Here is a 12,464-nt window from a genome sequence, read left to right as displayed (position 1 = left end):
ATGGTTGCCCCATCACTGCATTAACTATGTTGATGGCTTTGTTGTGATAGGTGTTACCATGGAGGATCACCTATGTAAACTCCATTCTGTGTTTACTGCTCTACAGGCTGCAAGCCTCAAATGTAATCTCACCAAGTCTCACATAATCTCACCAAGTCTCACTTTTTCCAGCCTTCTATTGTTTATTTGGGTCATGATACTTCCTGACCGGGCGTGCACCCCATATAATAGCATGTCCCATCATTACAGCTTTCCCTGTCCATCTAATCTATAAGAACTTCTGGCCTTTCTCAGCAAAGTGGCATACTATCACAAGTATATTCCCAGTGCGGCTACTATCGTGCACCCCTTCTATCTGTTGCTTTGAAAAAGTGCTCCTTTTGTTTGGTCTGCAGCCTGTGAGAATGCTTTAGTGCAGCTTAAGGATAGTTTTCACTCTGCATCAAGTCAAGCAGCATTTCAACCCGGCAAGCATCTGGTCCTGGCCATGGATGTGTCCCAGTAAAGGGTTGAGGCAGTCTTGGCCCATCACCATTCAGAAGGTTCCAAACAGCCTATTGCCTTTGTGTTGAAAACACTCAACTCAGTTCAGTAACATTATTCACAGGGTAAAAAGAAGCTCTTGCTATTGTCTATGCCTTTAAAAAATTCACATTCTTTTATGGTGCAAAATTTCATTTAATTAACAACCATAAGCCTTCTTTTCCTTCTTTAGTCCATCGGCGTCCTTACCAGACAAAACCACTCATCATCTTTAACACTGAGCTCTGTTATTGAACTGGTACAGTTATAAGCTTCATTTTCATCCTATGTCACAACATGCAAATACAGAGACTCTGTACTGGCTCCCCCCTGGGCCCTGATCCCTCAGCAACCAGGAGAAACTTTTTTTTTTCTTTTTTTTTTTTTTCAGCTGGGTATGGATGCAAGACACACAGTGGATGGCTTCCCGATCACCAGTTACCATATTGCCTCTGCTGCAACAGAGGATCTGGTGCTCTGGCACATGTACTTATGATACAACATTGGCGGACTGACCATCTGCCAGGCCGTGCATTGGATCCTCTTCAGAATTCTTATGCACGGCACCACCGTATTTTGAGTGGTGTTATTTTCCTGTCAAAGGAAGGGTTTACCCCCCACATTGTGGTTCCAGCAGCTCTGTGACAAGAGGTCTTCCGCCTATTACGGAGTCACTGGGGGATTTTTTGCACAAAATGTTTGGCATGCCACCATGTATTTTGGCCGGCCATCAAATAGGAGGTGGTACACCTTGTTATGTAAGTGTTCAGGTCAGCATGTGACTTAAGTACTTTGTAAAGAAAGGTATGAAAGCAAAGGAGATTCATGCCTATTTCCAGAATACACTGAGGGTTTTTGCTCCTTCATATTCAAATGTTGCCAAATGGACAAATGAATTTAAATTTGCTCAGGAGAGCTTAGATGCCGATCCATACAGTGATCGGCCAAGATGTGTCACTATTCCAGAAATCATTGCAAAAGTGCACAAAATAGTCATGGAGGATCGCCGATTGAAACTACGTGAAATTGCTCACACTTACCAGATGTCGTCTGAAAGGGTATATCACATTTAAATTGAAGAATTAGAAATGAAAAAAATATCTGCAAGATGGGTGCCGTGACTCTTGACGCTGGATCAAAAACGTACTGTCGCCATGGCAAAATTACATGAACAAAGGTATGAATTGTTGCCACACCCACCTTATTCACCTGATACGGCTCCGTAAGACTTCCATCTCTCTCCAAAACTGAAAATTTTCTTTGGTGGATGAAGATTCATTTCAAACGAAGAATTGATAGCTGGAGTTGACAACTATTTTGCACGCCTGGAGGAAACTCATTTTCGAGGTGGGATCAAGGCACTGGAACATTATTGGACCAAGTGCATTAATCTACAAGGGGACTACATTGAAACATAAAAAAAGTTTCAGTGATGTAAGTACTTTTTTTCTATTCCGTTCTGAGAACTTTTCAAACCACCCTCGTAGTTGCAGGCACACCATTTGGATGCTGGTGCGCACTGCACTTGCCTTAGTGGTGCAGCATATGTCTGCTGTGAGTAGAGGGTGTAGTAGCCAATGGGTTACTGCACAATTAGCATTACTACTGAAAATCGTGACAGATATGAGGAACAAGTAGCGAAGCATACTGAGATAGAAATCTCCACTGAATATGTCATTGCATGAGAAACTCAGTTAGGATATGTAATTACACCTTAGGTAATAAGTTAATTTTGTGTGTCTCTTTAAGTGTGAAGATTATTCCTTATGTACCATTACATCCAATTAATCTGGAATACAAGTTTAAAGAAATACTTTCTTTTTTTTCCTAGGTGCTTTTGTTTCAAAGATGAAAGGCAGAAAAGGGAAGAAGAAAGTAATTGTGGAAAACATTTTTGACATGGTGCCAAACGATATATATAAAATACTTGCACTAGGTGGCACTATAATGCTAAAAAAGAAGACAGTTCGTGATACATGGGAGTCACGTAAAGTAACAAAGGAACTAGATGTTCACTATGACACTAAAAACTTTCAAACGTAAATTTTCACACCATGCAGACAATGTGATATGTATGTTCACATTCTCTATTGGAAAAAAAATAATTCTGTGCTATACTATTCTATATTGCAGATTGTACTTCAAGAAGAACACAAACATTCTTAAATTTGGACGAAGCAATCATGACAGGGATGCAGATGATGATTTTGAAGACAATCTACCTGTGAGTGAATACATTAACTTAAATGGCAAGGAGGATATGGATCCTAATGTGCACGTAAGGAAATATTATTCTATACAAAATGCAGTAGAAGAGTTTTATTCGGGCAGCAAAATAACTATTCCTGGTAGAAGTGACCCTCTCTGCTTGGGGTCTGAGTGACTTGTCCTTCCTGTCTCTTCCTCAAGGAAGACACTAATAGTTCCAAAAACTAAGATAAGTACTCTCGTGTGGTTTTTATGTGTGCTTATTGGCAGTACTAATATTTTGTCTTCTGAAGATAAATTAATGCCCTCATTTCTGTCCCATAATTTTACGGTTTTCTCAAACCGCACAAGAACCCTGGGTTTGGTGTGGGACAGTGGTGAGGTGAGTGGACTGCGGACAGCAGTGAGGTGAGTGGACTGCTGTAGCCTGTTGTTGGGTTGTGACAACTGAGAGCTACAGCGGGTACGAAGCCTCTCTGTCGTTTCTAGGTCACCAGTTCCATACAATACAATGCAACATGACTCTTGTAACTATCACAGATGCTGCATGTACCATGGCCTCTGTCACTTCTGCCTCTCACTGTCATTATTTAGAGAAATAATCTTCTCCTCCACTGAATTTTCCAAAACATCTTCGTTCTAACTTGCTCTTCTCAATTTACTGTGCGTATTGCTGACACCTTTTTCAAAATCTTCAGAGTTGATGCTCCTTATCAACTTTATTTGTGAGCACTTTCACTGCAGACAGGGTAAATTTATTATTATTCCTGGCAGTGTAAACTGTAGTTTTGGCCAATATAATGTATATTTGTGGGAGATGGAAGTGGTAAGAGGTAAACTAATGACTACACTCATATTCTTTTTGCTGGTTCATTGATTTTGTATATGGGAACCTTTGTTTATGGAGAGATATTAGTTCTATAAACCTCACCTTTCTGATTGCTTACATTGCTGCTGAAGCCATTCAGTCATCTTCTTCTTTCGCTTTGCCATGGCACATACATTGGTATCAACAACTGAATGGTAAGGAGCTTTGTAAATAACATCTAGTGACTACCTTAGATTTGGAAATAGTGGTTTTGGAATCACTTCCTAATTGTAACATGATTCATTTCTTCATGATATTCTCTCATCTGCTTTGATTTAAAAACAGAAGACTGTTCATGAGAAAACCTCACAGTACCTACATGCAGAATAATGAGATAATAAGTAAGCCCCACTAGCTGGAAGTGATTGTCATTCCATTGTTCCTGTACTTGTGTTATCCATTCAGCCCTGCTTGACAACATAACCAGAATTGACTCTTAATTTACCAAGCCACATCACTTTATGAATATTTTACACCATGGATTTGCCTTAAAAATTGCAGCTATGTCCTCCGTTTTCTTCAACAGCTTACACCTGTAGAAATATCATTGGTGAAAAAATTCCAGATTAAACAAAACTAAGTGCAACAGCTTTGAAAAACACAAGATTCCTTGAAGGCGACCAATAATATGCTGAATGTTGGGTGTTCCATTATGCAGCGATAATCATAGACATGACAGTGTATCACATCCTCGGTAACTGAATCTGTATTAGTAATAATAAATGGTTTTTTCTCCAGAGTTTCATGCTTTGATGCTTTTCAAGTTTCATTGTCTTTCTTGAATATTTCCTTGCCAGTCTTCACAACAGCATTTTTGTATAATTATATTAAAAACAAGAGCAGTTATATTAATTATCTTGTTATTGAAGAACAGCACCCCACCAATAAGTTTTTCTGTCTTGAAGTAGGCACTTAACACTAACCATTTTTCTCAAGCGACGTTTACAACAATACCTTGGCCAAGAAAATTAAATCAAATTTTTATCCTCATAACTTTTAACAAATGTGCTTCTGACAGTTGTAAAAACAACAATTAACAAAATCACAGAATCCACTGAATGCTCACAGAAGATAGCAAGCTTCCTGAAATTGAATTCTAGTGCAATCAGAAATTGTGGTGGTGGTGGTGGTGGTGGTGGTGGTGAAGGGGGGGGGGGGGACAATTGTGAGTGCTTTCTGTGGATACAGGTCTTGTGGGAATGGCAAAGTGTGTGCCATACCTCCCGTGAGAGACTCATTCCACTACTGCTGTTGTAGCTGTCAATCCCAAAGTGCTTCTGTACAAACTACAAATCATTGCAGAGAAGTGTGTACAGAAACTGCAACTTAAGAGCCCACTTCCAAGGTAGTAGTTTTCAAAAATGTGTATGAAACATTAACACTTCTGTGAAGTAGGAAGTAAGGAAAATATGTAAAATATTACACTTTAAATGCAAGTACATGGTTATGAAATTAAAGTTAACTGCAGTACAAACTTGGTGCAAATAGGTATTCTTCAGTTTAAGGTTGTGTCGGCTGCTAGGACTATTACATTTCCACAGGCTGCCCCATAGTCATCACTTTGTCATAACATTAGTAGTAAGTAGGTTTTTTTCTGCACTAATTGATACAGCAGTTTTAAAAAATGAAACAAATTTGGCCTGAATCCTGTTGGATCACTATGATGTGAAAAATTTCTACAAATTGTAACGTCAGTGGTTTATGCCATGTTCACTAGAATACACGGTAGGTACCATATGTAAATGCGCTGTGAGCCACTGACCCTCCGCTTCCCCACATGGCAAAGCAACTTATAGGCTTACCACAAACATGTTAAACTCATACACAACTGTGATACAATCATGATTTTTCATGTTATAGTGTATTACTACTACTACTACTACTACTGCTACTTGCAAATAAGCCCATTAGGACTACGGAAAGTACACTCCTGGAAATTGAAATAAGAACACCGTGAATTCATTGTCCCAGGAAGGGGAAACTTTATTGACACATTCCTGGGTCAGATACATCACATGATCACACTGACAGAACCACAGGCACATAGACACAGGCAACAGAGCATGCACAATGTCGGCACTAGTACAGTGTATATCCACCTTTCGCAGCAATGCAGGCTGCTATTCTCCCATGGAGACGATCGTAGAGATGCTGGATGTAGTCCTGTGGAACGGTTTGCCATGCCATTTCCACCTGGCACCTCAGTTGGACCAGCGTTCGTGCTGGACGTGCAGACCGCGTGAGACGACGCTTCATCCAGTCCCAAACATGCTCAATGGGGGACAGATCCGGAGATCTTGCTGGCCAGAGTAGTTGACCTACACCTTCTAGAGCACGTTGGGTGGCACGGGATACATGCGGACGTGCATTGTCCTGTTGGAACAGCAAGTTCCCTTGCCGGTCTAGGAATGGTAGAACGATGGGTTCGATGACGGTTTGGATGTACCGTGCACTATTCAGTGTCCCCTCGATGATCACCAGTGGTGTACGGCCAGTGTAGGAGATCGCTCCCCACACCATGATGCCGGGTGTTGGCCCTGTGTGCCTCGGTCGTATGCAGTCCTGATTGTGGCGCTTACCTGCACGGCGCCAAACACGCATACGACCATCATTGGCACCAAGGCAGAAGCGACTCTCATCGCTGAAGACGACACGTCTCCATTCGTCCCTCCATTCACGCCTGTCGCGACACCACTGGAGGCGGGCTGCACGATGTTGGGGCGTGAGCGGAAGACGGCCTAACGGTGTGCGGGACCGTAGCCCAGCTTCATGGAGACGGTTGCGAATGGTCCTCGCCGATACCCCAGGAGCAACAGTGTCCCTAATTTGCTGGGAAGTGGCGGTGTGGTCCCCTACGGCACTGCGTAGGATCCTACGGTCTTGGCGTGCATCTGTGCGTTGCTGCGGTCCGGTCCCAGGTCGACGGGCACGTGCACCTTCCGCCGACCACTGGCGACAACATCGATGTACTGTGGAGACCTCACGCCCCACGTGTTGAGCAATTCGGCGGTACGTCCACCCGGCCTCCCGCATGCCCACTATACGCCCTCGCTCAAAGTCCGTCAACTGCACATATGGTTCACGTCCACGCTGTCGCGGCATGCTACCAGTGTTAAAGACTGCAATGGAGCTTTGTATGCCACGGCCAACTGGCTGACACTGACGGCGGCGGTGCACAAATGCTGCGCAGCTAGCGCCATTCGACGGCCAACACCGCGGTTCCTGGTGTGTCCGCTGTGCCGTGCGTGTGATCATAGCTTGTACAGCCCTCTCGCAGTGTCCGGAGCAAGTATGGTGGGTCTGACACACTGGTGTCAATGTGTTCTTTTTTCCATTTCCAGGAGTGTACTTTGAGGTGGGCTTTTGCCTTCCTCTGTGCTCATATTTCTTTCATTCTCTTCCTGTGGGTTTTCTTTTCTGCTTCGGGCCATGTTATTCATCTTCTCTTTTGGTTTTTCTTCCTGATAAATTTGCCATTTATTAATTTTTGACCTGAAGAGATTTATCACCAGCTTCAGACCGGTATTGATTTCAATAACCCATTCAAATGAGTCCATTTTGGCTTTGCTCCTATTGTCAAAATAATAGACTATTTGTTTTTGTAAATCCATCTGGGTTTACTCTTTTAATGTGTCCGTAGAATCCTAACCTACATTTCCTAATGTCACTATGGATATTTATGTATTGTTTGATTTCCTGATTGCTTCTGAGTTGGGATTATTTGTGTAAAAGTTTTGGGCCTAGAATTTCTCTCTCTCTCTCTCTCTCTCTCTCTCTCTCTCTCTCTCTCTCTCTCTCTCTCTCTCTCTCTCTCTCCCCCCCCCCCCTTCTTCTTTTTCCCCCCCTCACTCTTTTCAGTGTTTATTTTCCTGTAGAAAACAAGTATTTCTCATTCATAGGAGCATTCTGGTTTAATTATTGTATTATTATGTATTAGTTGTGTGCAATTTTCATCTTTGGCTTCTAATTTCATTTGATTTTGTTTCCATTCCATCATTCCATTTTCCTGAATGGTTTTGCCGACATACTGTGGAATTCGTATTTTGCCATATTTCATCTCCACGAATTTTGGTGCTTATTTGTTGCAGATTGGATACTCACTTCTCAAAAGATATTTGGAGACCAAATTTTTCTGTAGTTTCTTTCAAGCAGTCACTGCAGTTTTGTTAATTGTTTAGAATTAACTCTCCTTTTTTTTTTAAAAAAAAAAAAAAAAAAAAAAAAAAACACTGATTTTGTGGTTGATATCCTACAAGCTTACAAGGCAACAGTCCAATCCAGTATGTTAAAAGCAACCCTGAAATTTTTATTCAGGAAGAATACAATGAAAGAAATGCACTATCAAAATTTTAGCTGCTAAGATGTGCTGTAAGTATTTTTTTAAAATAGTTGAAGTTACTCATTTTTGTTGCGCAAAGAATGGCTTACTCCTGTGGTTTGCATAGCCCTTCCCGTCTAGTGTGTGACTGGCTGTGACAAGAGAGCATAGAACTACATAGTGGAAATGTACAGAGTCATATACGCAGATTTGAAGCACCAAAACCATACAAAAAAATGTCATGTATCATTAATGGTTTGAATAAGAGGCATTTCATATCGACAGCTAAACTGTTGCATGTGTGATTCTTACGAAGGTAACATGCGGAGGAAAATAAATTAAGACTGTGGCTGATGTTACATTATAGACGACTTCCATCAATCGTGACTTTAATTTATCGAAATGAAATATGTCTTACACATACGTCATTTTATAACAGTCCCTGTAGGACAGTTGTTATGATAATTTTTGAATAATGTCTATTTTAGTAACAATGAGTTATTTGTTTACATCCCATAGCCATCACAATAAAGTGAAGTGTCATTTGAATGATGTAAACATTTTTCCTTACACCAGGCACATCTGGTGAAAGAAAAATTAACACTTTCAGGCACTTGACAGTAATTACTAGTTTTGTCTAGACAGAATGTTGGAGGAATAAGAAATGGCCCTGGCCATTGCTCTGCTTATTGTGCTGTATTTTGGTCATACTTAAAGCAAATTGTAAAACATGGCGAATCAAACTACATACACAAATTAATGCAATTTAAGAATGTCACTCACCTGATAAACTTCAAATGGCACAAAGCTATTGGAAATTATGTCGGCAGGCAATTTCCTTAAAAATATTGTCCACTGTTGCAAAAAATCTTTATCGAGAGTTGGATTGGTTGTTCTGTGTGGAATCTGAATTATATCAACAGTCTTTTCTCCATCCTCCTGAAGGACAGAGGAATCTTTATGTGCAAACCAAGAGTCCAACAAAAGCACTGAATTAATTTTGCAGCTGGTTAGAAATCATTTTGAATGAAATGTTAAAAACTATTCTTTCCTGGATTTTTTTTTCTTTTTATTTATTTATTTATTTATTTTTTTTTTCCCCTTCAGATTTTGATAGTTCAGTTATAAGATTCTACTCATTGAAGAGCTCTAATTTGTGTTGAGGTCCTTGAAGCCAGATGTAAAGCTGCAGAAAAAATAATCCACTCATACTTATCACTGTCTCTGTTGTATATGAATGTTTCACAGAATTAATTGGTTGTACAACATACTGTCTTTTTTAATCACGTAATTATAAAATGTGGTTTGCTCGCAGTTCTTTCATGAATCCTGACTGATCATTGTTAGACACAGCAGATGTGGGGATAACAGCAAACTTTTTCTTCACATTAGCTATGAATTGATGGCATCTCCTCTACACTTTCACTTGAAATGAACATAATTGTTTTGCGACTATCTGTACTTTTTGATTTCTTGAGTCTGCTCAGACAGGTTCAAGACAACTTGAAATCAGCAATGTTCACCTCCATTGCTATTCGAAGGGCCTAATCTCGTAGATCTCCATCGGTAATAGGGCAGTGCCTCTCACAAGGAGCTCTATGTTGTTCATATCTCAAGAAAGCTCCTCTAAAGGACAGTTGTTCATATTATTTATTTAAGTTTAGGGGTTTTATGTTGGTCATCAATGGGGAGTAACAGGACTCTGTGGCTACCCTGCAGAATAAATCTTCAGGATAGTTCCTTGTTCACAATCTTGCAAGTTTCACGTTGGTACCTATATATTACTTCGTTTAAGTCTTTCGTCCATTTATGCAATTCACAGTCAGATTTTATGAAGCAAAAGCAGGTTTGCCAACTCCTTAACATTAAACACAATGAATAATAATTCAGTTTTAACTCTCATTGTTAACACTTATGTTACTGCAAGAACAACTGGTAATCATTTTGGATTGTAAATTACTTGGAAATTTGAGTGAGCAGTAACTGCAGAAAGTTTCAGGAAAACTATCGACAAAAACAGAATTTCTCTGTGCAAATTATGATTACACCAAGTCATGTTACCTGTTTACCGAACCAGGGACATGCGCCTGCCATGTTGCGCATGCACAGTCTGCTACAGCTCTGGTAGGGGTGTACAATTCTCTAGCCATCTTGGGAGCAATGAATTTTGCAATTTTCAACATAAAAAACTACTTGCAGTTTGTATTAGAAGCTAAAATTTTGACAGAGTATTTCTTCATGTATAAAAAACTTAGAGCATGTTTCATCGTATCAAATTGGACCATTTGCTTGTTAGTTTCAAAGTTCCTACAGAAATTTCATGATTTGTTTCTTTCGAAATTTTTCTTGGTTTCAAGTAGTTGATTCGTTTTGAAATTCTTTTGTCCTTTCTGATTAATTTGGCTTCTTGACTGTCAGAAAAGTTTTGTAGTTATCTTTTGCCATATAGTTGTTCCAGTTACTGTATGCATCCTGTCTGGACTGAAATGCATACTCACATTCCTTGGTCCACCAAAGGTGCTTTTTTGTTTGTGCTGTTTCAGTCAATTTGCTTTTGAGTCGGTGCCAATTGTTTGACTGCTTTTTATCTAGTTTTTCTGCGAAAGTTGATTGTATTCTGTTAGTGTCAAATATGGGCATATGTGTCTTTCTTGTTGTGAAGCTCTGAGGTTTTAAACATAGTTTTACACTGAGATGACAAAAGTCATCAAACAAAGATATGCACATATACAGGTGGTGGTAGTATCACATACACCAGTTACAAAAGGGGAGTGTGTTGATGGAGCTGTCATTTGTACTCAAGTGATTCATGTGAAAAGATTTCCAACATGATTATGGCCGCACGATGGGAATTAACACAATTTGAATGCGGAATGGTAGTTTTAGCTAATCACGTTGGACATTCCATTTCAGAAATCATTAGGGAATTCAATATTCTGAAATCTACAGTGTCAAGAGTGTGCCTAGAATACCAAATTTTAGGCACTACCTCTCACTACAGACTACGCTGTGACCAACCAAGAACAGCGGCATTGGTGTAGAGTTGTCAGTCGTGTCGTGTGACTAGAGCCTCCTGTCAGGTAGACTGTTGGCCGGGTGCAAGTCTTTCAATTTGACGCCACTTCGGCGACTTGCGTGTCGATGGGGATTAAATGATGATGATTAGAACAACACAACACCCAGTCCCTGAGCGGATAAAATCTCTAACACAGCAGGGAATTGAACCCGGGCCCTTAGCATTGACATTCTGTTGCGCTGACCACTCAGCTACCGGCAGTGGATAGAGTTGTCAGCAGAAAAGCAGAACTGTATGAAATAACTGCAAAAATTAAGATAGGACATATGACAAACATATCATTTAGGACATGATGGTGAAATTGGGCATTAATGAGCTATGGCAGCAAACATCCGAAGCGAGTGCCTTTGCTAACAGTAAGAAGTTGCCTGCAGTGCCTCTCCTGGACTTGTGACCATATTGATTCGACCATAGATGACTGGAAAACTGAGGCCTGGTCAGATGAGTCCCCATTTCATTTGGTAAGAGCTGATTGTAGGGTTAGAGTGTGTCACAAACCCCACAAAGCCATGGCCCCAAGTTGTCAACAAGGCCTGTCAAAGCTGAGGGTGGCACCATAATGGGGTGGTCTGTGTTTACTTGGAATGGATTGAGTCCTCTGGATGTTTGGCTACTTGGGGACCATTTTCATCCATTCAGCGACATCATGTTCCCAAATAGTGATGGAATTTTTGCAAATGACAATTTGCCATGTCACCAGTTTGAAGAATATTGGGAATAATTGGAGTGAATGATTTGACTACCCAGATTGCCCAACATGAATCCCATTGAATATTTATGGGACCTAATCGAGAGATCAGTTCCTGTACAAAATCCTGCATTGGCAACACTTTCGAAATTATGTCGGTCTGTAGACGCAGCATAGCTCAATATTTCTGCAGGGGACTTCCAACAACATGTTGAATCCATGCCCCGTCGAGTTGCTGCACCACACTGGGCAAAAGAAGGGCCAACATGAAATTGGGAGTTACCCCATAACTTTTGTCACCTCAGTGTTTTCTTGTCATGTTTTGATTTGAGCCTATGTTTACACTCTTTCTCACGTGTACATTCATAATTTCTCCATGGTTTGAACAGGAGATAGCTACATGTTCAATTTGGAACTCGCCAATGAGTGAGTATGATGATCCCCACGTCGTCATCTCCTTTGATCATTTCTTTTTAAGTGTGTTGACATGGAAAAAGTCACAAGTCACACCTGTCTACAAGAATGGTAATAGAAATGAGCCACAAAACTACCATCCAATATCCTTGTCATCAATTTCTTATAGAATCTTAAAACATGTTCTGAGCTCAAACATAATGAGGTATCTTCAACACAATGACCTCCTAAATATCAACCAGCATGGATTCTGAAGACATCTGTCAAGTGGAACCCAACATCCACTTTTCTCACATGACATGCTGAAAGTCTTCGATTGAGGCAGTCAGGTAGATGCAGTATTTCTTGATTTCCGAAAAGCATTGGACTC

The 12,464-nt window shown here is 40.5% G+C and overlaps 1 protein-coding gene across 1 annotated transcript in view; it reads left to right on the top strand.

Annotated features, from left to right (window-relative positions):
* The window catches only part of LOC126251775 (condensin complex subunit 2), a 201,659-nt gene that overhangs the window by 132,721 nt on the left and 56,474 nt on the right, over positions 1 to 12,464 (top strand). Inside the window, exons 8-9 of the mRNA XM_049952398.1 lie at positions 2,354 to 2,561; positions 2,656 to 2,800. Of these exons, the coding sequence (XP_049808355.1) occupies positions 2,354 to 2,561; positions 2,656 to 2,800 (353 nt within the window). The remainder of the gene's footprint in view (positions 1 to 2,353; positions 2,562 to 2,655; positions 2,801 to 12,464) is intronic.

Source organism: Schistocerca nitens, chromosome 4, assembly GCF_023898315.1.
Source record: "Schistocerca nitens isolate TAMUIC-IGC-003100 chromosome 4, iqSchNite1.1, whole genome shotgun sequence".
Classification (NCBI taxonomy): domain Eukaryota; kingdom Metazoa; phylum Arthropoda; class Insecta; order Orthoptera; family Acrididae; genus Schistocerca; species Schistocerca nitens.
The sequence above is the reverse complement of the archived record's forward strand: the minus strand, read 5'-3'. Positions and strand labels throughout refer to the sequence as shown.